This window comes from Leptonotus elevatus, chromosome 8 (assembly GCF_054856555.1).
Source record: "Leptonotus elevatus isolate MCC_2025b chromosome 8, RoL_Lele_1.0, whole genome shotgun sequence".
Taxonomy (NCBI): domain Eukaryota; kingdom Metazoa; phylum Chordata; class Actinopteri; order Syngnathiformes; family Syngnathidae; genus Leptonotus; species Leptonotus elevatus.
In genome coordinates this window covers 16,963,629-16,989,324 of record NC_141246.1, presented here as the reverse complement: position 1 = coordinate 16,989,324, position 25,696 = coordinate 16,963,629, and the positions used below count along the sequence as shown (strand labels likewise).

General features: G+C 40.8%; 1 protein-coding gene across 1 annotated transcript; it reads right to left on the bottom strand.

The window, feature by feature from the left end:
• Positions 1-913: 913 nt before the first annotated feature.
• On the bottom strand, positions 914-23,726 carry LOC147170004 (lysyl oxidase homolog 4-like). Its single transcript, XM_086082507.1, has 15 exons — positions 23,649-23,726; positions 22,580-22,848; positions 21,923-22,503; positions 19,996-20,207; positions 13,480-13,518; positions 12,691-12,898; positions 11,213-11,393; positions 8,455-8,609; positions 8,207-8,374; positions 7,621-7,783; positions 7,300-7,543; positions 6,142-6,257; positions 5,920-6,056; positions 2,986-3,097; positions 914-1,745 (listed from the first exon to the last, which is right to left on the bottom strand). Exons 2-15 carry the CDS (start codon positions 22,845-22,847, stop codon positions 1,675-1,677), a joined length of 2,655 nt encoding a protein of 884 aa, XP_085938633.1. The 5' UTR covers position 22,848; positions 23,649-23,726; the 3' UTR covers positions 914-1,674.
• Positions 23,727-25,696: the final 1,970 nt, after the last annotated feature.

Here is a 25,696-nt window from a genome sequence, read left to right as displayed (position 1 = left end):
ACTGGCAAGCAGCAAAATCCACCCAACTCAGGGGACGGCCATTTTGCCACTTGCTCTCGACTGAAAATGACATCACAGTTGCTCAGGTAGCGACCAATCACGTCTGACCTGTTTTCCGAAGCTGGGCCGTGATTGGTTGCTTCTGTTTTTGTAGCTGAGCTGTGATTGGTTGTTACCTGAGCCCTGAGCAACTACAGTCTGATGTCATTTTCAGGCGACAGCAAGCGGCAAAATGGCTGCCCCTTGAGATGGAATTAAACTGGGTGGATTTTGCATGACCGTTGTCATTTCACTGAAAATGACCCATGTGTCTAAAAGTCACAGTTGTGAGATTAGACATTGCCTGTGTCCAAATTCACAAAGCTGGGTCCTCCAAAGGCAGAATTTGTTGGCTGCATGACGTCACTCCCGGCGCGACTCGACAGCACGCACGGATTTATGACTGATTTCCACGTGAATGATTTGACGGTCAACGTGCTACCGGCAAGCAGTAATGACAATTCATTCATATGTAAGTCCGTGCGTGCTGTCTCGCCGCGCCATGAGTGACGTCATGCAGCCGACAAATTCGCCCTTCGGAGGAGCCAGCCTTGTGAATTTGGACATGAGCAGAGTGTGATGCATGCGTGTCAGTGGAGGTGGTTGGAAAGAGCCCCGAGAGAAGATAGCAATGGCAGTTGCGCTTTTTACAATGTATTTTTAACTGTCAAAGTCTGAGCACTGTGGCAATCTGATTGCACAATGCGTTGTAAGCAAACACACTTTAAACGTCCATTTTAAAGGTAATATTTGCCTGAGCAGATTCAGCTAAATCCTAACATTAATCTTTATCTTTATTGTGCAAAATCGTTTATTGGAAAAATAACCATTCCTTAAATAAGCATGTTTGTCATTCTGATGTTTATTCTTGCTCTACCATTTAAGTAATGTTTAAGGTGCACTACTGTGGTGCCTCCAGGTCTCATTTGATGTTACCACTGTTGAACAGGTGAAGAACAAACAAGTAAATGATCTCTCAGATAAAATTAACAATACAAAACACAGCCACACACGGACAATGCCAACTCAAAAGTACAATAAAATCTGCATAAATTAGAGACCTAACATTGTTTCCAGAGAGGTAATATAAAACTGTACATGACAATACATGTGCAATACATTACAATATTTATTCAAATAAGGCAAAATAGCACCATGGAGTAAAAAAAAAAAGAGTTGATTTTCATTCAAAACCAAAAAGCACACAGGTGTATTAGTTTGGGAAAAAAACATTTGCAATTGGAAAGTGAATGCAAGCAGACAGATGTTACCTGTGTCTATGTGGTGCCTTCATGTCTTTACCTTCTGTTGTCATGATTTAGTTTTGGAATCATATATATTGAAAAAAACAAATCGGAATCATTTCAAATGGTCAGAAAATGCACGTTAGTCGACATTTTGTATGATGTGTGCTTTCATTTTTTTAACTTCTCAACATTTCTCCTTTATTCATCTCGACTTAAACTGTCTCTCTAAACAGACAGTCAAGCAAAATTCCCAAATGCATTCATTTCCCTTCAAAATCCCCCTCGCCCTCTCATTTATTCTTGTCTCTCGACCTCTTTGTCTTGTTGTGTTGAGCTGTACTGAGGAGTCGAATGGTTCTTCTGCCCCTTTATCGGTGTCATCATCCATTCACAGGAAGTTGTTGCTGATCTGGCGCTGGTGGTCGAACAAGTCCTCGGCATCAGCGCTGTAAGCATCACCTGATGGAACACATCAAGCGGCAAAATTACATTATGGGATGGCGTCTCATCTCATTCCCTCAACCCCCCCCCCTTCCCATCTAATCCCATCCTGTTTCAGTGTCCCCTCTTGTCACACAAGACTCAAGAGAGTCTGGATAATCTAATCTCATATCATATCATCACTATTTCATCCCGTCACCTCATCTCCAACCGATCTGAGTTTATCCACTCCCTTTTTGTCACCCACACTAAAATCTGAAAAAACATCTTAATCTCACATGCTCTCTCATCTCATTTGATCTCATCTCATCCCACTTTAGTCCTGCTAATCCTGCCTCATCCCATATGTTTCATATCATCATACCCTCCAATATCATCATCTCATCCCCACTCTCATCCAATCCTCAATTTTATATCATCCTCATTGCCATTGCATTTCATCCTCAATCGAATCTCCTCCTTAATCTCATTTCATCTCATCTTAATTTTCAAATCATTTCATCCTCAATCTCATTCTCAATCTCATCTCATTTTATCCTCAATCTCAGTTGATCCTCAATCTAATTTCATCCTTAACCTCATCTCATCCTCAATCTCATCTGATCTTCAAACTCATCTCATTTGATCCTCAATATCATCTCATCCTTAATCTCATCTCACGCTGAATCTCATTTTATCCTCAATTCCAGTTTATCTCATCCTCAATCTCATTTGATCTGATCCTCAATTTTATCTCATCGTTCATCTCATTTTGTCCCCAATCTCAGATCAGTAGGTCCCCAATCTCTTCTCATCCCCAATTCCATCTGATCCTCAATTTTATCTCATCTGATCATCAAGCTCATCTCATCCTCTAGTGAGGATGAGATGAGTTTGAGGATCACCTCTATTTTATTTGATCCTCAATCTCTTCTCATCCTTAATCTAAGCATGAGTTTTCATGATCAATCTAATTTTATCCTCAATCTCAGTTCATCTCATCCTAAATATCATTTTATCTGATCCTCAATCGCGTCTCATACCAAATATCATATCACCCTCAACTTTATCATCCTTAATCTCATTTTATACTCAATCTCAGATAAACAGATCCCTAATATCTTTTCATCCCAATCTCATTCAGTCCTCAATCTCAGTTTGTCCAGCATCATAAAATCTCTTTGCATCAAAAATTCTCATCTCTTTTCATCTGATCTCATCCTTCCCCTCCCATCCAATCTCATCTCATTCCACCTCATCCTTTCTTTTTCAACTTTACCTGCATGGCATCCGAACATGTACACGCGCGCTCCGTCATATTTACACCGACAGCGGATCACATTGTTCTTGAAATCAGATTCGGCCATATCCAAAGATGGGTTGACCTCCACCTGTAAAAGGAGGGACACATTTTATCACACAGATGTAAGTCATTCGTATACAAAACATTTGTACTAGCATAAAACCCGAATGAAGCCTCTGCTGAGTGTATTGCTTATTTTTCAAAGATCTACAGCTGAATTCCCATGAGAATATGTCCAAGAATATTTGTAGACATGCAGTGGGTGTGTCTTTTCATCTAAACCTTTGGCAATGGTTTGATTCCACTTTATTTACGATAATTATATTGCGAGTCCAGCTGTATAAAGCTGACGCAGATTTTTTTCTCCCGCCCCCCCTGCAGCACTGGAGCCCTAAAGTGGCTTTCTGTTTAGACGAAGCCCAAAGATCTTTTTAATAATGCAAGAGAAGAAACAAGAACTTTTGACAGCCTTCCATTGGATGGATTATTTGTTCTCTCTTTTTCTAAATTGCTCAAATTGGGGGTTAAAGAGATGAATGACATCACTTTCCACTGTTATCTCGGCGCAGGATAGAAAAAAGAGCCGAGGGATGCAGATGACAGTTTTGGTTTAGATTCAAATTGCAGCCTGTCATTAGACTGCAGCCGTGCTCGGTTGCCGCGACTTGATGTTTTCCGCCCCGTCTGTGCTGCCTGCTGCTATATGACTAAAGCGCTTACTGTAAATTTATGTTGCCCATGCACACATCAAACAGATCATGTGACCACACACTGTCATAATATAAAAAAAACGACTTTTAATGTTGTGAAGTTGATGGATATATAACCTACATACATCACCTACTTCAACTATTCATAAGTATTAGTCTTTTAGTTTAGTTCACAGACAAAATTAGTCATCCAAGGCTTGTAGCACACTTTTTTATATATATATATATATATATATATATATATATATATATATATATATATATATATATATATATATATATACTGTACTTCTTTAAAGTTTTTTTTAATGTGAATGTAAAAATAGCCTATGTCACTCCGCCTATAGACTGCATAGATTAAACGTTAATTGCAGTAAGGGGCCATCGAGTTGGGGTCGACGTGACTCATCGTTTGAAACAAATGGTCCTAAAAACGGCTGTGATTTTTGGGTAAAGGCCACACCCAGCTGCTTGAAGAAACCAAAGCAAGCATCTGCGATCTCCCTCCCTCCAGCTTTCTCTCCTTATGAAATGTATGCACAGCTGCCGGGTCACGTCGTCGCAAATCTCTCTCCTTTGACGTCCGGTCGTGTGCCATGCAGCAGCACACATGCACGTCTGATGTAAAGCATCTCTGATAACGCAAACGCTTAGAAACTAATTAGAAAGCGTTAGCAACATCTACGTGGTGCCACTTAGTTTGCAGTCAAAAATAGAACAAATGACAGAGCGGGAGAACAGATGAGTAGTCAGCACAGTAGATTGGACGTTTAGGAACAGACAAGACCAACTGAGTTCAACATAAAAAAAAAAATCATGTGAAGTGCTGGGAGTTTGTCCGCTGGCCAAGAAGCTCCGCTCTCTCACTAATAGCAGGTCTACTTTCTATATAAAGCCACATTAAATGTACTTGCTTTAAATACACACACCCTGCAACAACATGCATATGGCGTACCTGAATGGCTGAATGCTTCGCCAAGAGCCACTTTGCTACAATTATAGTTGGTTATCGCTTTTATCCCACATGCGCTTGCAGATTTTAAACTGCGTTTCCCCTTTTCAACACACTCGCATGCAACTTGGCATTCGTTTAGGGCGTATATGCCAGGTGACTAAATGTTCACCCGTCCATACCGTTTATACTGTTCAAGTTTCCTGAAAGCTGGAGTCTTCAGTTAACCTAAGACAGTGAACCCCCATTCATTGCGGGTTACACGTTCCAGATCCGCCCTCATTAGGTGAAACTCCACCATATCGAGAGACCATATACAATTTATTATTATTTATTTATGTAATTAATTAATTAATTAATTAATTATTTTTAAATAATTATTGGCACCAGGCTTATAATAGTTATATATTTTTTGCAATATATATATATATATATATATATATATATATATTTATTTATTTATTTATTTATTATTATTGACCATTTGTAGAGAGCACGATTTAAAAAAAGGGTCATAACAAAGTACTACAATTCCAAACAACTGTTCGACCTTTCTTCTAACTAACACCAATATAAATAACATTTAAAATAAATAAACACTGAAAGCTCATGTACGAAATTAACTCACAAAGACGAAAACTGTAAAATAAAATTTCAGTTAGTTAGCGACTTCTTTTTTTAAAACATATAATAGCACTCCATTTTATTTTGTTCACTGAAATGTTTTTTTAAATTTAATTTTAGTTTGAGTTTTTATTTTGTTAGTTTTGCACACACCGCTCATTTTAATTTAAGACACACTGTAAATGTTGGCCATTTTAAACTTAATGGAAGAAAAAAAGAAAAAAATGCAATTATAAAATAGAAAAAACACCTGCATTGTAGTCTGTATACATGCCTGTGTCTTTAAGAGCCTGGTCAATTTGCATGTGACATTGGTGAGTGTGAGTGTTTCATCGTGAGCTGTGGTCAACAGCAGTTTTTGCGTGAGTGTGCTCATTTGTTTGGGTTTTACTGTTATTATGGCGTTCAATAAATGTCAAAAAATCTGCAATGGTGGCTCTCCTTTCCCACAAGCGAGGGCATTATAGAAGGTGGGAAAAATCTCTTAAAATACTGTGAATGATGAATTGCAATTTTGGGATTTCACACAGAAGACCAAACTAAAAGTGCTGCTTACATGGAAACTTGCAAAACAAAGTGACGTCTTCCTGGCAAGTATTTTTCTCGAAAAAAATTTGTCCTCACCTGGAAGACGTATTCACCAGGTCGCACGTCCGTGATGTCGATCCACTGGCAGTCAATGTCATGGCGGTACGTATCCCAGCAGCCAATCGAGATGCCTTGCTGACCCATGTTGTAGCAGGAATAGCGCTTATAGAGACCTGAGAGTCAAAAGGGTTAGATCGTTTTAATGTGATGCTTTTTGTGATCATTGGCAAAATTTATTTTTCTTTGAAATTGTCTGACCTTCGGGGCAGTAGGTGTCCTCCAGACAGAAGCTGGCTTTGTGACCTTCAGCCACCCGGGTTCCATTGAGGGTCAGCAGATCGTAGTGGGTGAACACCTCAATGCTGTGGTAGTGCCTAAGAAATAGGAAAGGGCGACATTTTAACAAAATTCTGTAATTCACTTGAACTTTCTTTGATGATCTCAGTCAAATAATTTACAGCAGATTTTCTTGGTATCTGACAAATTTCGATTGTGTACTTTTATAATAGCTTTGTTTTGCTTTGTTGTGTTTTTCTTTTGTCTGGAGCAATACACACTTTCTCAACATTTCATTTGGGCATTCCCGTCATATAGTATTTCAAAAACTCGAGATCTCCCCCCCAGTGGTTGTCACAGGTCTTGAGATGATACACGAAGAAGACAATCGGATGAAAACTGTTGGCAAAGGGGTAAAAATTATGACCACTGGGAATACGCAAAAATTAGCCAAAATTGGACATTTATGAATTCATAGCTCACTTCCTGTACATTTTAGAACATGGCTTCTGGTGACTTTTTTGTGCGTCTCGGGGTGCTACACGTGCCTGCCAATTTTCGTAACCCTAGGTCAAATGTGTCGGGATTGTTTTTTATTTTTCCACTCTAGGGGCCGCTATAGAGCCATGTTGTAATGACAACTACATAATCAAAAAAAAATTTCGCTGGTCGAGTGTGCAAAGTTTGGTGAGTTTTCGTAAATATTTAGGTCCCCAAAAATGTGATTGTTTTTCAGAGAAGCAGAAGAAGAAGAAGAAGGAGAAGAATTTCTACAGATACTAAATATAGTAAAGATAAATCTTGTTGTGCAGTTACAAAGGCGTCTCACAGTGGGTTGTTTATCTGTGTGCTGTCGCTCGGCCTCTCGTTATAGAAGCATTCCCGCAAGCGGCACGAGCAAAAGTGGGAAACCAAACCAATGTGCTGGCTGCTTGGGAGGGTAGTGATTGAAGCTGGAAGAAACTCGGAGCTCTGCCTCTTTTGCTTTAGGACATGAAACCTCAGCAGCTGAGTAAAGAAGTCAAGCTGCTCTGAGGTCAGTCTCAGCCTTGATATAAACAATCAGGTAATCAATAAAGAGGATCCTGAAAAGTTCTTAGCTTGAGGGACTGCAATTGACTCTTGTGAGCCCTATCGTACCTGTGACACTGATGCCAAATCCAGTTCTCCCTGGAGGCCCGAGGTTGGAAATCGGCACGGCCATTGTTCATGATACGGGAGGAAAACCTCAGCAGTCGGCGGTGCCCGTAAGGCCAGTTCATCCTGGCAGCAGAAGAGGAGAGGCAGTTCTCCTCGTTGGCACAGCTGAGCAGGTGAAGAGGCCTGTCCTCCAGGTAAGATGACTCCTGCAGCAGCTGGGCATCCACGACCAGGTCAGGAGCGCCTGGCAGGGGACACAAGGGGGAGTTCCAAGTCATTGTACAACAAATATTTGTTTATAAGTGTTTGTTTTTGGCTCACTCTCCACGCAGGTGACCCCAGCGGCTCTGCCGTCGCCACCTCTGGGACAGTAGACGTGTGTGTTTTTGCGACACTGCTGGATGGACAGCTCAGAGCCCGTACAATGACTTCCACTCAGAAGCACATCACGGGCGTCACTGGAGCTCGTCCAGTACCAAGTTTCCTGGACACACATGAGAGGGGAACGTTTTTGCACAGTTGAAAGGTGCCTTTAAGACTTCAAGCCCGTTTTTTTAATAGAATCTATCAGTACGTATTATCACATTTTACACTCTTTTTTCCCAGTTTCAATGCGCCTTTTAAATGCCCAACTCTGCCCTTTCCATGCGCGGCCCTATTTTCAGCTTGTTTTCCCTGAGAATTTCTGCCGATTTCTCTTTGCCTTACTTTCCTTCTTTTATTTTCAGAGTGCCTGAAGTGGACCTTCGAGAAGCCTATAATTACCTCAGGCCTCGGTAATAACACAGCGCAGACACACAAACAGCAGCCCAGAGGAAAGGGAAACGTGGGAGTACAAAGGATAAGCGCCAAAAAAGGGAGTGACATAAAGTGTGATATTATGCATATTATTGATAGTGCTGATTACCTGGTGAGCTCTGGAGGCGAAACCCAAGCCAAGCTGCCGGCACACCACCATGGCCTCGTTGATGCCCCAGTTCTCGCTGCAGACCGAACCCCAGCGCTTCACTCCGCCCACCTCGATCAACACCTCCACGCGACCCTCGGCTTTGTCTCTGCCTCCAGCAAGTCTCACCTGAAAGCAAAGAGTTTGTTTTGTATGGTCGACCGCTGCCATCGGGTGGCGTGTGGAACCTGTGGACGTGTGCGCCTCACTGTGGTCTGAGTGCCGGTGTAGGGGACATTGCAGCGGACCGACGCATCCTGGTTGTGCTTGATGGTGTACAGGGGAACCCCTTTGGATGGACATTCCGCAAGGGAACGCTCCCTGCCTGTGCACTGGACGCTGTTCATGTGGATGGGACCGGAACCTAGGATGGCAACATTCAGGCAAATATCAGTGTTGGAACCTTTTCATGTCATGCAATAATTATGGAAATTGCAGCTGGAAATGTGCTGTATGTAGTCTCCTCATTAGAAACCCATTTAGATTTTATAACTGTGTATTAGGGTCACCTAGCAAGAAAAGAAACATACAAGATTTAAAGTCATCATGATGACATTTGAAGACGTCATAACGAGATTTAGTCATCATAATGACAGTTGACGAGAGAATCCTGAAGTAGGATGTCCGTGACGGCATTAAAGTTAACATACCGAAACAAATGTGACTTAATGTGTATATGTTTGTATGTTACCTCAGGTTTCTCTCGTCAACTGACATTATGATGACAACGTTAAATCTCGTCATGATGACTTTAAAGCAAAGACTTATAAATCTACGCTTCAAATCTCGTCATGATGGCTTTAAATCTTGTCACGGTGGCTTTAAATCTCATCATTGCGATTTGAAATCTCGTCACGATGGCTTCACACCTTATCATGATGACTTTACATCACGCCATGACGATTTTAAATCTCATCATGGTGACTTCAAATCTCATTATGATGGCTTTAAATCTTGCTACGATGGCTTTAAATCTTGTCATGCCGACGTAAAATCACATTATGAGTATTTTAAATCTTGCCATGGTGACCTCAAATCTCGTCATGGTGGCTTGAAATCTCATCATGATGACTTTAAATGATGTCATGAGGATTTTAAAATCTCGCCATGATGAGCTCAAATCTCATCACGATGGTTTTAAATCTCATCATGGCGATTTCAAATCTAATCATGATGACTTTAAATCACATCATGAGGATTTCAAATCTTGTCATGGTGACTTCAAATCTCATCAGGATGACTTTAAATGTTATTACGATGGCTTTAAATCTCCTCACAGTGGCTTTAAATCTTATCATGACAACTTCAAATCTCTTTTTGTCTTTTTTTTCTCATACTAGGTAACCCTAATACACATCACACGATTTACCCAGACATGCAAATAGTTTTACCAATATTCATTATATTACGCATCATACCATAATTATGTTGTTGTCATCATTATCATTGTAAGACAGCCGTCCGCAGCAGAATAAAGTTACAAACATCCTCTCTGTACTGATTTGTGTTGTGATTAATGCTCAGACCTCTTGATGTGGCTCACGCCTGTGAGAGAGAAAGAGCGCCTTTTGCCTGAATTACTGCACAGTGCACACTCCATCTAGCTCACCACAGCCAAAAATCTTTGAACTTGCTGAAGCCTGCGAAGGTGTGTGAGTCCAAAGTTTTATTAAGCCCTATATATTTTTTTCACTCAAATAGCCACTGATGTCACCAAGCCTTGAGTCAGGTCCCTCTTCTCAAACTGCACCACCCACGAGCCCTCCCAGAACTCCAGCAGGGCCCAGACCACTCTGCTGTGTTTGTGCAACATGGCAAAAAATTGGCCTGAACTTTGTCTAGAAACATTTCAACCCGCAACGCTTCACTGTGACATTCACCATGGTCATTATTTAGACATAACGCAAGCGCAGGCACCTACTTTAAGAACCCTAAAAGGTTTCCATGAATTACTTCATTAAGGAAAGTGGAGAGAAGGAAATGCAGCTGTATTTGGGCAGAAAGATAATAGCAGGAAATTAACTAAATTGCAGCAGAAGTGCAGCACAGCGAGAACAATTGATAGGAACTCAGCATTTGTTTGGGAAACATTTTAAATTGTTTTTGTAAGACGACTGAATGGCAGCCTTCCAGGACCAAGAGTATGTGTGTACACTACACGCCATTGAGAGCTCCGGGCGTTCTACTGGTCAAACAACTGGCCATGGGTAGATGCAGTCAACCATCAGCTTCTTCGTTAAGCAGCAGTCGAGCTATAAACGTTTTTGTCAGAGTTTATTTCTCTGCTTGGTCGTTGCTGTTTAGTCTGACCCCGTTCTCATGGGAATTTAAGTCAGATGTCATCCAAAAAGTAATGAACTGTAATTAGTAGAAAAACAACATATTTTGGGATTGCTTAAATCTTCCTCTTCAAATTAATGAATGAAAATAATATGCCCTAAGCCTAACGCCCAAACCATAACCACTTTAAAATTATGAGCAAATAAAGTGTCAACAACACAGCATGTGTGCCATGCAGACACGGTGACGTTCACAATGCTATAATAGTTGGTGTTAATATAGTGCTTCACATGGGATTGTTTTTATAAACTGCACATTTCTTGTCAAAAGGATCAACAAGTCCACTTAAGCAACCTTGTGTCTTAGTTTTATAGTTTAGAAATAAAGTCACACAGCACCAATGATTAGCACTGCGGCATCAAAGGACGAATATTCTTGTATCTTGGCTTTGTTCAGTTCTTTCTGCCCCAAGTCCAAAAACAAGCTGGCTGGTTTTATGTAAGCCTCTAATTTGCCCTTATAGGTGTGAACGCGAGTGAGGACGCTAGTCACAATCAGTGATCATAAACTCCGGCTTCCTGGAGTATAGAAAATCCACGTCGAAAGCAGAAGACTGAGTGGTACAACATTTTGCAATCAGGTGCTTCCACACGTAATGGAAGTCTGTGCACATGTGTGCCGTCTCACCCTCTCCCAGCTGAGCCCTGGTCAGGGCCTCCTTGGCCGTTCCGAAGCCCAACTCTCTGCAGACAACGCTGGCGTCGGTGATGTCCCACTGGTGGTCCGCCACTGTGCCCCACTTGCCTTCTTTCAGAACCTCCACGCGACCCTCCCCAAGGCGGGGCCCCGCCTTCAGACGCACGTCGCTCTGGTTGGAAAAAGCAGAACGAGTCAACATTTGCTTTTGTAAAGCATGTTGAGATGCTTTTTATTTTAGAATGTGGAGTTTTCCGTTTCTGTGTTCAATCTTCAGCTCACTTGTTTTTTTTTTCATGTTTGTTTGCAGGTTCTCCCTAAAACCTCTTTGTGGTTTTAACCAAAATATTGAAGACAAAAAAATATTTCTACTTAATAGAGGATCCCTTCAACTAGGACAGAGGTGTCCAAACTTTTTTTTATTTAAGGGCCAAATACAGAAAAATATAAGGATGCAAGGGTCACTTTAAAAATTATTTGACATATCATTTATTAAACATGCTCAAATCAACTAAGCAAGCAATTATATATTGTTTGTATTTTCTAGGTAATTTGATTATCTTTCTATTAAATCTATTTTAATCAATATCAGAAGGCAACCATTTTGCCACAACCAATCACAGCTCAGCTTCAGAAAACAGGTGAGCTGTGATTGGTCGTTGCCTGAGCCCTGAGCAACTGTGATGTCATCTTCAGTCGACAGCAAGTGGCAAAATGGCCACCCCCTGAATTGGATAAAAACAGCTGGATTTTGATGCATAACTAATATTCCACAAATGTAATATTAATCAGAATGTCATGTTTAGACTAGTGAGGTCACATATATTATTGTCACGAATTGTTTAGGGTTGACTTCCCCTTTGAGGATCATTAATGTGATATTTTCATATATCAGAAACAGAGCAGAATCTCTTGGAATATCTTGATTCACTAGTGTTTTGGAAATAAATTGCATTATGTTAGTCATAGTTTATTTGGATCTTTACATGTTTAGAAAAACTTGACAGTATCTAAAACAACTTATTAGTAGTGGCATCTATTTATTTAAACCCTCCTTTTTCATTCAACCCACCTCCACATTTGTTTTTTCTTTAAAAATTGCAGACCATGTCAAATTATTTTTTTTTGTTAAGGGCCACTGAAAAATGGATGGTGGATCACAAATTGCCCCCAGGCTGTAGTTTGGACACCACTAAGCTTTTAAGGCAAGCTTCAAAAAACTAACTTTACATGCATTATAGGCAGTGGTATAAGGAACTGCACTGCAACACAATGAGATGTTTAATACTTTGACATTCTCCCATTTTATAAATAAATACACATATCATTAATATTTTTGTATGATGAAATAAATAAACTAAAATCACAATGATAAGCATTGTTAAGTGTGATCTCTCTGACAGTGTCAATCCATCAATTACAACCATTTCACCCCTTCCAATGATGATATGAGGAGCCCCCGAACTGACCGACACAGAATGTGTTGAATGTCTTCGTCCGTTGCGCGCAAACTGTGGCCCAGGGACGCAGCGGACAACAGCGTGCATGCCTCCCGCGCATGGACCATCTCTCCTGCGGAGGGCCAGCTGAGCCTGGCACTGGGACAAGGAGACCTCCAGGCCCTGACACTGCACCTTCTCCACCCAGTAGGCCTTCTTGGTGATCTGCGTCCTCAGTCTGAGCAGGAATGTTGGATGTAAAGTGCAGGCAGGTGTGAATGCTGTACTTTTTTTTAACTCATTCACTGCCATTGACGGCTATAAACGTCAAAAATTCATTTGAAGTATTTCTATTAGTTTAGCTTTCCCCCACACTTTTGTTAACAAGAGTATGAAAACCTAGATTTTTTTAAATTGCATAACAGATATACAATTTGTGATTAATCGTGAGTTAACTAGTGAAGGAAGTCATGCGGTTGATTACGATTAAAAATGTTAATCATCTGACGCCCCGAATTTTTAATAATCTTTTTTTTTATTCATTCACTGCCATTGACGGCTATAAACGTCAAAAAATCATTTGAACTATTTCTATTAGTTCAACATTTTTTTCCCACATTTGTTAACAAGAGTATAAACCCTAGAATTTTTTTGTGTACATTTAGAAGAGACATAAAATTTGAGATTAATCGTGAGTTAACTAGTGAAGTCATGCCATTAATTACGATTAAAAAATGTCATCGCCCGTCACCCCTCATTTTTAATAATCGTTTTTTTAAATGAATTTATGGCAGTGAATGAGTTAAGAAGGGAGCTTACCTGGATGATGTATCCGCTAGTTTGGAGTCCCATAGTTTCCTGAAAGACAACAGCAGCGAGTAAATGTAATGGGATGAAACTTTAGAATCGTACCATGAAGAAGTGACATCTAGTCGACAGAACAGAACAGAACACACACACAGTCTGAGCTACTCCTTGCAGACCACACTGTCACTCTCAATCATCCTTGTTTCATCCTTACAATACAAACACACTTTTGGAGTCATCTGGACGAACTAAAATATTTCTTGTCTAAATGTTTCCTGTTGTGCATTTTTGGTTTAGTGATACATGGTATTTATGTCTATAGAGGGATGTCTGGGACATCTGTGTGGGATTTAAAAATGTGCAAATATGAATAGGCTACATCAATCTCAAAGTACAATTATACCGTTGAGGAAAAAAAGTGTACATCATGAGTATACACTAACTAATATATCTTCTACAAATCTATTTTAAAGCATATTTTGGAAAATTAGGTGTCTGAGCTAAAACTGTCAAATGTTGAAAAAGGAAACACAGGAGATATATAAAGTTTCCCAAGCCAGAGCAGGCCTGGAAGTTGTCATTTTGTCACGCACACTCACACCAAAGCCGACCGCTTGCATCAACCGGTGCGACCGCAAGCAGGTGCAGCCTCACGGGCACCCTCTGTGAATTCAGTGGGTCAGAACAGCCAGGACAGATACAAGTGTAGACTTCAGAGGGAGAGTTGGTTCCCTGCACCACCAGACCAGTGATGCAAATGTAAATATTGGGCAAACTAAAGTGGGAAATGGATCGGGACGGTTACTAAATCAGGAAGTCCGATGCAGACAAACTCTTTTGATGCTATGATGGCTCTGACACCTTATAAGACCTGCGCTGTAAAGTTGCTCCTGTGCTCAGAAGATTTGTTGTTTTAGCCAAGTTATAATGAGCATATGTAACTACTAGGCTGTCACAGCAAAAATAGAAATAAAATAATTGCAGCGCATCGTATTTGCTTGTTTGTGTATTGGCACAGGTTAGAATCTTCGTGTGTGGGGTTCTCCATGTGCCTGTATGGATTCGTCCCCCATTATAAAAACAAGCATGATTGTTATTTTAAGAGCCGGCATGGGCTGTGGTTTTAAAAAGTCAAGGTTTTAATAATAATGGCTATTACTGGCTGTCACCGGTAATGGGCCCTTTTCTTTTTTTGAGGGGATGTCTAAGCAAGGCACAATAGGATTGGTTGCTGGCGCAGTTCAGTAAATGGTCCACCTCTTTTGAAGTTAGTTGCCTCCAATTATCCCCCCCCCCCCCTTCTTAGCTCGCAAACAGATGGCAGTTAACACACGGAGGAAGAGGGGGGCAAGACCAAAACAGATACTGCAAACATGGATTTATTTTGTTTTGATACATTTTCTAAATGTTCTAAAAATAGCTCACCAGTGATGAACTTAACATGGTAAACATTTTTTCGGTACTAACTATTCAATATTTTGTTTAAAAATAAAATATATTGTGTTCAATGGGACACAAATGTTTTTTATTCACCCAAATATTTGAAAAAAGGTCATTTTACAGCTGTAATTTTGACACCGTACAATATTTTGGCTCACGGTTACCATGCTGTCAGAATCTAATATCAGCCCGTGCCTAATGTGAATGTTGTTTATAGAGTGCCGTGTAATTGGCAGGCAACCATTCAGCTTGTACTGCGTCTCGCTAAGGTCGGCTCGGATAGGCTCAAGGTGTCATGACCTGTGTTTTAGTTGATGTGAATTTGATTTGATTGGATTTGGTTTTGTTATGTTTTGCCCGTGTCCCTTTTCATATCCTGTCTGTCTCGTTAGGTTTATGATTTGATTTTCGTTAGGTTAGTCCACTTGTTCTCGTCTTGTGTCTACCAATCAAATCTCACGTCACTTTGTTTGTGTATCGTTGCCTGCTTGCTTTGTCAGATCATTGCTTCTGTTGGTGTTCCTGCCATGTTCCCGTCCATCTGTGAGTCTATTCCCAGTTTTGGTTTACTACTTTGTTTTTGTGACTTTGTTGATTTAGTATTTTTGTATTCCATGTTTCTTGTTTGCTTGCCTTTTTGTTATTTTGAGATTAGTCTTGTTTTCGAGTAAAACCCTGCCTTGCCTACCCGCTTCCTTGACCAGCTCATTGGGCTAGTGGACCAGCTCAGTGGACTAGTGGTAGAGTGTCCGCTCTGAGATTGGTAGGTTGTGGGTTCAATCCCAGCCCAAGTCATACCAAAGACTATAAAAATGGGACCCATTTGCCTCCTTGCATTACGGGTTGGAATTTGGGGGGATAAATCACCTAATGATCCCCGTGTGTACCTGGGTCGATTTGACCCAACTTTGAGTCAAGAAGCGCGTCTTTTAGCATAAAACATTTTGGATAAAAAAATTGGGTCATTTTGTATAAAACAACACAGAATGTTGGGTCAAATTGACCCATAAAGTGGATCGGTCCGTTTTTGATCTGTAATTGGGTTACTTTTGACCCAACTGTTACCACGCACATCCTTGACACCAGGTCACCTTAACCCTAACGAGGAAGAGTAATGAGGAAGAGTGGTCTCAAAAATGGATTGGTGTACCTTTGTGGATACTGATTGGAAGAGTATGAACAGGTATTGTATTGTCATTATGTTTCTGTGGGGCGGAGCGGGTTCCAATTATACCATTATGACTCAAAAAGTGCTAATACACTCCTGGATCAAGACCCATGTACCACACCTCTACAAATTCTCCTGGAACTTACTTTTGTATTTTTGGTGCTAACTGTATCTAAATTTATCATGACACAATGACTCCTTAGAAAAGTTCATTAAATCAACACAAGACTTTTACACAGAGTGCTGTTAAGGACGTTTCGTAAGCTGGCAGTTAAGCAACAATCGAGACCGTAAGGGGGTGTTAGTTCACGGGGTTCTGAAGGGTGAGGTTAGTGGGGAGGAGGAGGTGAGAGTCACCCGTATAATTGCCTGCTGTGCTTGGCAGTGTCTGCCGTGCGGTCGACTCGAGCAGTAGCATGTTGGTTCACACACGCCAGACGTGGAAATATGCACGTACATATCAACTTTCCCTCTGTCGCCGCCTCTTTAAAAGGCCTTTAAAGCTCAAAACGACATGGTTACCCAGCGTCATGACTGCGTGCCTGGAAACAAGAGGCTGGTGATGTAAGACTCTCTCTGAACTTTTAATAGGATTTGCCCAACCTCAGAAAAATCGCGCTATTTTGGATTCGAGTCTTGATATATTCCGTGTGGCCGTCTTTGTCAGGTAGAAAGTGAACAACAACATCAGCAGTAAAGTATTCCTGAGTTTTTAACTTGAAAGAGGTTGGCTGCAGTATTTCTTTATGCAACCCTGACCACACAATTCCAAAAGCAAGATTGGAAGGAGCAGCTCAGTGTCAAAAGAGAAGAACTAACCTGTTATTATGTTGCGCTAGCATGAAGTTGCCTGAAAGGAACAATTGGCTGTGTCAAGTGGTGGCAGGTCTGACTGACTCCATGCAGCGGAGACAGAGCAAACTCACAAAGGTCTTCTTAGTCAGGCTCTTTTTTTTTTAGAGAAAGATAAACTTCAAGATGAGAGAGGACTCACAAAGATTATGGATGTGATGAAAGAAAGTGGGCAATTGTCTGGCATCCCTTTTTTGGGGGTAAGATTGTGGGTTTAGCTAATTAAGACCAGATCTACCACAAAAAAAGACAAACAACAACCACCTAACTCAGAGGTGTGCAACCTGCGCCTCTGGAGCCACCTGTGGAGCTCTAAAAAAACCCAATGTTTATTCATTTTTTAAAACATTATTTACGTTTAGATTAAATATGCTTTAAATTCATTTATTTAGATGGAAAAATGAATAATTAAATATTTTAAAAATGTCCACATTTTTAAGTTGTCAGAAAAAGAAAGATGAAAGGTAGATTAAAAACAAGTTTTTAAAATTACCTAAAAAATACCATAACATTTCCATGAAATTGCAGAAAATGTCAGACAATTCAATAAAAAGCCAAAAAAGTAACCATATTCAAAATGTAACCATAAAATGTCCTAAAACAAAATAAATCACCAAAAATTGCCATAAAATGTCTTTAGAATTACCAACAGTCAGAATACTAATTTTTTTAAAAGGCAGATTATTTTTTATTATTAAGTAGCTATGGGGTATACGCCACGGCCTACGCTGTTTCCGGTTACCGTTTGTGACATACAGGCCGCGTCCCAATACTTTCACTTCCACCCTTTTGCCCCTCAATTGCACGTTCCCGTTGATGGGAAGAGGAAGCGGAAGAGGAGGTAGTGATGTCCAATGACACACTCTGTTTGAAAGAAGCATTTAAAGGGATATTCATAAATCAACTCTGGATCTCTGTAATTGATGGCATGCGATACTCAAAATGTAAATGTGACTCCATACAAAAGGTAACTTCCAAGTGTCCACAGTCACATACAGCACGTGTGTTATTCAGTGAGTCACAAGCCCTCAAACTTCGGAGCGTCAGAGGGATCGTTGTCACTGTGTCGGTCAAACACATCAAAGTTTGAAGCCTCAAACAAATATTGATCTCAAATAACCTAACCGACTTGACCAGAAGCCATCACAAGACTCATTTGTGTTATTTGGTCTAAAACAAAGTCAGCTTTACAAGAAATGAGTCTTACTTTAGCCATTTCCTGACAACTTGCCAGCAACGTACATTTTGGTGAATGTCACATTTTCCTGGAAAAGTGCCTCAAGGGCAGTGGTTCTTAACCTGGGTTTGAACGAACAGCAGGGGGTCAGTGGAGGTCAAGACACACACCCGAGTTAAATATTTCGTGATGATGCTCCTATGATTGGCTGCAGGTGATCACGCTACATTGCTGCAGGGAATTGGATGTGCTCAGAAGTTGACTTGTGGCTGTTTTAATCCCTTGGTGGTGTTCCACAGGGTTTAATTCTGGGGCCTCTGCTGTTTTCATTGTATCTGCTCACCCCTGGCTTCCACCTTTAGAGAAAACAGCGGCGGCTGTTTTAAAGTGCTCTATGAATATAGAGTTGAGTTGAGTGATCAAAGTCAACGTCCGAGTTGAGCAATTCTAGTCCAGCACAACTAGCTATTTAGCAATACTCAAGGAACACTTCCTAAAGATGCATGTAGAGAACACTTTCTGAATTCAGTTTAAGGAGTGAGATGTTCATTGGTATTTTCTGCTAGGCAGGCTCGAGCGTGTGTCCTGTTGGCGAGCAGCTGAGCAGGACAAGGACAAGGGGTAATTATTGGCGACAGATGGCACAGTGCAGGCCAGCGGTCAGTCTAGTTGTGCTGCTATCCGGGCTCGAAAAAGACTTCTGTGGGCAGCCGCACAGAGGACTGTTTGCATGCGCACGTTGGCACGTGTAGTTGTGTGCATACATTGATTTGGTTTATGTTAAGTCTTGTAAAATGCTTTTCTATGGAGCGGGGAGAAAAGTTGCTTTTATGTGGACCAAATGCACATATAGACCAGACAGTGTTTGCAAATAAGAGCCTTTTGTTTCCTTTCTGTCAATAAATAACGCTACTGCAAACAACAAATCAAATGGTTCCAACAAAGGTTATTTTAGTTATTAAAAACTAATGAAAAAAAAAAAAAGCTTTTTAAAAAAACGAAAACTAAATAAAACTAAATTTTATTTTTACAAAACTAACTAAAACCTCCTCCGTCCTTCCGGTTAATAATTTAATACATGAGCCTTTGGGGATGATTTTAAATGTGATTTTGAGTATATTTATTTTGATATTAACCGGAATAAGGACGTTTGAAATTGTGTCACACATAAGTGACGTCATTTTGCAGCAGCCAATAGAAAAGCACTTTCATATGATGTCACTCCTAGGCGACAATTTTGCGTGCTTGACTTTTGCCTCCAATGGCTCGGCTCGCCTGCTTTTTCAACCAAAATGTAACACTAGGTAAGAAATGTGTTACTTTTTTAATTTTACCATGATGTTTATTAAATATTGCACACAAGTTATAAACTTTTTTTAATTTTTTTTTACGAAAACTAATACTAAAACTAACTAAAACTAAACTAAAACATAACTAAAAATTAATAAAAACTAACAGAACCAACTAGAAAAGTTATTTAAAAATATAAAAATAAAAACCAAAACTCAAAATGAAATAAAAACTAACTAAAATGAAAATTCCCCAAAATAACCCTGTTTCCAACTCATCTTTTTTTTTTTTTCTGGGTCAGGCATTAATAACACACTCCTTGGATTCTTATCAAGGCCTGCTTTGAGGCCCAGTCAGCCAATGGGCCAGACAGTTCTGGTGGACAGTTGGCTTTAGCTAATGCCGCAGTGGACGAGTCATGCCAAGTGTGGTCGTACTAACGGTAGCAGTTGTGGTTACCATCCCGGAGAAGGATGGAACAGCCATGGAAGCAACTAGTCCGCAAAAGGAAGTGTCTACGACCACACTTTTCCATCCCTTTCATAGCCTGTGTCCGTGTGTGTCTTTGCACGTACACTTACACACGCACCGACTCACTCACCTGTAGGCGTTTTGATCAAACGCTTCGGCAGAAGGGAATCCCAACATGCCGCAGACGACGCGGCTGCTGCTGAGGTCCCAGCCGTGACTACACACATGACGCCATTTCCCAGCGTGCTTCACTTCCAGCACTCCCTCCGTCACCAGACCGCCGCGGCTGCCGGATAGCACGGCCCGGAGACGGGCTTCGGCCAGCTGAACACTGTCAGCGCTCTGGAAACGTGAAAAGTTTGAGTTACGCTTCCATGTTTTTTTCAGCCTCAACAAAGGTTTTTAATTAGACAGTTGTTGTTTTTTGTCTTGGAGAACTAAAACACTGAACACAAATTCTCTCAAGTCATGATTTGGCACTTGTCTGTAATTATAGAGGCTAATTGGCAACCATTGCATGCGAGTATCAGAATATGTATGAGTTTTAAGTGGATTACTTTGGTGTGGTCAAGGAGTTGCTTGATTCTAAAATGTCATGTGTGTTGAAAAACAGTACATTCTTCCTAATGATAGGCCATTGTACCCTAAATGTAACATTTTTAACTCATTCATTGCCATTGACAGCAATAGACGTACAAAATTAATTGTAACTATTACTATTAGTTTAACTTGTTTTCCCATTTTTGCTAACAAGAGTATGAAAGCCTAGATTTTTTTTTGTACATTTAGAACAGATATAAAATTTGTGATCAATCGTGAGTTAACTAGTGAAGTCATGCGATTAATTACGATTACAAATTTTAATTACCTGATGCCCCTAATTTTTAATAATCTTTTCTTAATTGTTCTTTTAATAATCCTTTTTTTTTTTTTTTAAAGAAAAGATTATAAAAAATTACGGCCGTCAGGCAATTACAATTTTTAATCGTAATTAATCGCATGACTGCACTAGTTAACTCACGATTAATCACAAATTTTATATCTGTTCTAATACAATAAAAACAATTCTAGGTATTCATACTCTTGTTAACAAAAGTGGGAAAAATGTTAAACTAATAGGAATAGTTCAAATGAATTTTTGACGTCTATAGCCGTCAATGGCAGTGAATGAGTTAAAAGGGAAGTTAACCCCCCAAAAATCTTTACAATATGTTATATGTGTCCCCAGTAGTCTAAACACACCATTCTGATTAATATTGTGTTTGTGGAATATGAATTAAGCAGCAACATCCACCTGTTTTAATCCATCTCAGGGGCGGCCATTTTGCCTTGTACTCCCAATTGCTGTCAACTGAAAAGGACATCACAGTTGCTCAGGGCTCAGGTAACGCCCGACCACGGCTCATCTTGCGAATGTCACATGACCAAACTCGTGACTGGTCGTTACCTGAGCCTTGAGCAACTGTGATGTCATTTTCAGTCGATAGCAAGTGGCAAAATGGCCGCCCCCTAAAATGGATAAAACCGGGTGGATTTTGCTGCGTAGAGATGAAGTCAATCTTAAACATTTTTTGACAATAATGTTATATGTGACCTCACTAGTCTAAACATGACATTTAGATTAATTAATTACATTTGTGGAATATGATTTATGCAGCAAAATCTCAGTGGGCGGCCTTTTTGCCAATTGGTGTCGACTGAAGGTGACATCACAGTTGCTCAAGGCTCAGGCAACGACCAATCACAGCTCACCTGTTTTCTGAAGCTGAGCTATGATTGGTTTTTACGTGGGATCTGAGCAACTGTGATGTCATTTACATTCGACAGCAAGTGATAAAATGGCCGCCTTCTGATATTAATAAAAACTGCTGGATTTTGCTGCTTTATTCATATTTCACTAATGTAACATTAACCAAAATACTGTATTTACTAGTGGGGCTGCATCGAACATATTATTGTCAATACTTTTTTAGAGGGTTTACTTTGCCTTTAATTCATATTCCACAAACACAATATTAATTATGGGTTGCATACAATCTACTGTTTGCATATTTTACCTGGATGTACTGGGTATCCGACTCCAGTCCCATATCTGGATTAACAGGGTCTGGTTCGATATGGTTCCCACTATATTGTTGTTGCCTGTCAGGCTGGGGCGAGGAATATGTCTGCCTGTTGGACTGTCTCTCGGACTGGCGCCTCGACGCAGGTGGTCCTCTTCTCGGCGTCTCCTCCTCCTGCCTTTGGGTGGTGTTGGCTGCCGGCTGTGATGTGACCTGTGTTGGCCCTCTATACCTTCGTGGGATCTGAATCTCGTGGCCGTTCTCCTGCGGTGAGATCCTGTTGCGGCGTGAAGATGGCGGGTTGCGGTGCAGGGCGATCTCGTGGCCTCGGCTGTGAGATGAGACTGGCGGAGGGGCCGGCTGCTGCTGCGGGGTTCTCTGTCTCGGTTGTCGCTGCTCATTTCTGGAGGAGGAAGAGGTCTCCCCTCCTGAGGCGCCGGGACTTCTTTCTGGGCTGCAAATGATCCCCAGGTCCTCAGCGTGGGTGCAGTCGTGGACTCCCCAACCATTGGAGCCGCATGCCGCAATGGAGCGCTCATGGCCTCTGCAGTTCACATTGTCCAACCAGATCTGACCTGGATGACAGAGAGGGAGGAGAAACTTACACACGATCTGTAATGGGAAAATATCTCAACATGAGGCGGGACATACCTTGCCCCTGACCAAATTTGCTACTGTGCGCCCAGGTGAAACTGTTTTGAAATCCCAACTGTCTGCACGCCACATTCGCCAGGTTCATATCCACCTGGTCGTCACACACCGTGCCCCATACGCCATTGTAGAAGACCTCCAGACGACCTTCGTTGGCATCGCGGCGGCCTGCGCCTGCAAGCCGCAACCTCGCCTCTTGTGCAGGCAGCTCAGAGGGGTAGAGAAGAAGCAGCAGGAAGACGGTGGACAGGGAGCTGAGGAACAGCATCCTAAAGGAGGCAGTGATGGTTATGAAAGACTAGCAGAGTCACATTAGGTGAAGACTTGGGGAATGTGAAGGCGCCACTTCAGAATAGACACCACAAAATTCCTTGAAATCATGCAAAGCCCTATTGACATTCCTTCCTTTGACAGAGCATATAATTAGAAATTACTCCTCATTCCCTAATGTGGCATTCGAGTTTATAGGTGGTTTTAGTTTTAAGGTTTATTGATACTCAAAGTAATCTGAGTGAGACGGTTGAGAAATGATTCAAAAACAGTCTTAACCAATCGGGGGTATGAGGGCTATGGGAGCTAAAAGTAGTGCCGCTGTCCTGCCAAAGAAAATGTTGGCTTTCCACAAACTCTCCAGTTCGGTTGCACGCATTCCGCCAGCAGACGCAAAAGCAAACAAACAACATCGTGAAAATGTTGTCAACAACAGGTATGTATCTTTAGGAGACATTTGCTTTAGAAGGCAATTATGAATCATCCTGAAAGCTTTTTCGTCTCACAGAGAGGAAGAGGGATACTCAGAAAAATTCAGTTTCTAAGATCCTTCTACAACACTCATCCTCATTCATACGTGCACCATCACTACTGATGTAGGAAAAGTATGATTCAATAAAATGTCATCTCTCAGTTCGCAAGAGCTGAAACTAGTCTAATTCCCTTGCTGCTGAAAAGTGGAAAATGAACCATAAGTGGCGGGAAAAATCTATTAAAAAGCAGAGTAGCTAAAGAGGAACTCAACGGGAGGGAGGGGGGTGGGTTATTCAAGAAGAGAGACTGATGGAGAGGAACTCACCTATCTGTTGTTCTCAGTCACTGGGAGGAAAGGAGTGAGGAAGCAATGGAAGAAAAAAGCAACGACTTTTGCTCCTTCTGTCTCTCTATTCTCCAAATTTCCCTCCCTCTTTTCCTTTTTTGTCACTCCCTCAGATGGATTATTTTATCCCTCCCCTCATTACGCTTATTCTCATGTATTTAACGTTTTAGAATTGCGAAATGTCTGACACAGATAAAACATTAAAATATGCTATATATATTTTTTCTAGTTATATGCATCTTAAAGCTTATTCTATATGTGCATATTCATGTATTTGACCACAGGAAGTATAAGGTCCCTCCCATCCTTTCAGAAGGGTCACATGGTCTGAGTACACGTGAGTGTGTTAACTTATACAAGGGCATGTTTTTGAACGTCCCATATGCACTTCTATATGTGCTGCTTTCAAGTCCTCAATCATACTAAATCACTCAGGTGAAAATGTAAATGCTACTTCCAGGGTATGTGTTTATTCCACACAATGATAGAAAAACAAACAAGGCACACCCCAAGACACAATATGTAAACACATACATGATCACAGCAGGGGTCTTGAGACAGACTTACAATGATGACATAAGTGGTGGATGGAGTTGTTGTCATCACAAGCTGTGTGATCTGATTTTTTTTTTTCATCTCACTGCATGAAGTTTCATAAGTTCCTTAGTCGTGGCACCGCCTCAATTGATATAAACCCTCGAAATACAGTGGACGGTCTTGTATTGATCTCTGAGGGAACAACTTCATCAAACTTGGTGTAAAATAAGGATTTTTCAAGTCACACATTAGACTTGTTAATGTTTCCAATATTTCTATGCAGGGCTAAATTAGAAACATATTGTAATACAATTAGTTGATCACCACCGCAGCAAACATTTGTGACATAACAGAGTGAATTGAATCTCTGTCAGTGTTAACTAAATTAGTATGATCTTTGTAACGGCAGAAAATGTTAAACTCTCTTGTGTTGGATCTTGGAAGTGCCCAATAAATGTTGTGGGGGGTTTTGTCTTAAATTTCAACGGCAATTTGATTGATTGCATCTTTTGACACTTGCCATTCTTGCCTGCTCTGTTCAATGAACCTCCAAATAGGATGACTCGGGAAGTGAAGCTCACGTGCTCCCTCTAGTGTAGAAAATAATTCGAGTTGCTGTTTATGGCAAATAAGCTTACAATACTTTTACAGGGCCGCTCCATTTAACCAACAAGAACCAAGCAGCCAGATAAAATCCTGAAGACGAGACCAGAGTTTCAAATGTGGTTGCAACACTTCATATCAAAATCGACTAGAAAACAAAATGGCTACCGGTAAATAGAGGGTTGGACGACCATATTCTGAAAATATGACGTCCTCATCAGGAAAAACTATATACTGTTGTGTAGGCTATTGTTCGCAAGGAGCCACTTGAGAAACAAGTAATCGTTTGTAGCAGATGACTAACCATGCAGATAACAGAAACGGATGCAACGACAACTGCACTCATGCTTCTCCTTTAAGAGACGTCATAATTTTTGGGCACAATTAACAGCCAGCTACCAATAATGCTGTCACAGTATCTCACAAAAAAAATTGTGTAACTTGTTACTATTTTTAATGACATATTTGTATTGGACAACACTGAAGAAATGAGCCTTTGCTACAATGAAGTCAATGTACACCTTGTATAACACTGAAAATCTACTTAACGCAACACAGCCATAATGGCATAATTGGGGGGGGGGGGGGGGGTTTCAACAAATTAGTCTATGGCTGTTGTCCTAGAAGTCTCATCTAAGATGATGCACAAGAAAGCCCACAATTAAGCAGACCACGGATTACTGGAACCACGATGTGTGGTTAGATGACACCAAGATGAACAAATTTCATTCTAATGGTGTCAAGCTTGTGTGGCAACAATTGGTGAAGAGTGCATGACATGCTAATGATCCCAAACACACTTTCAACAAGACCTCTGCCTTGCCAAAGAAGCAGAGGGTCAAGGTGATGTATGTCGACAAACCTAGGCCTTACTGAGCATTTGTGTG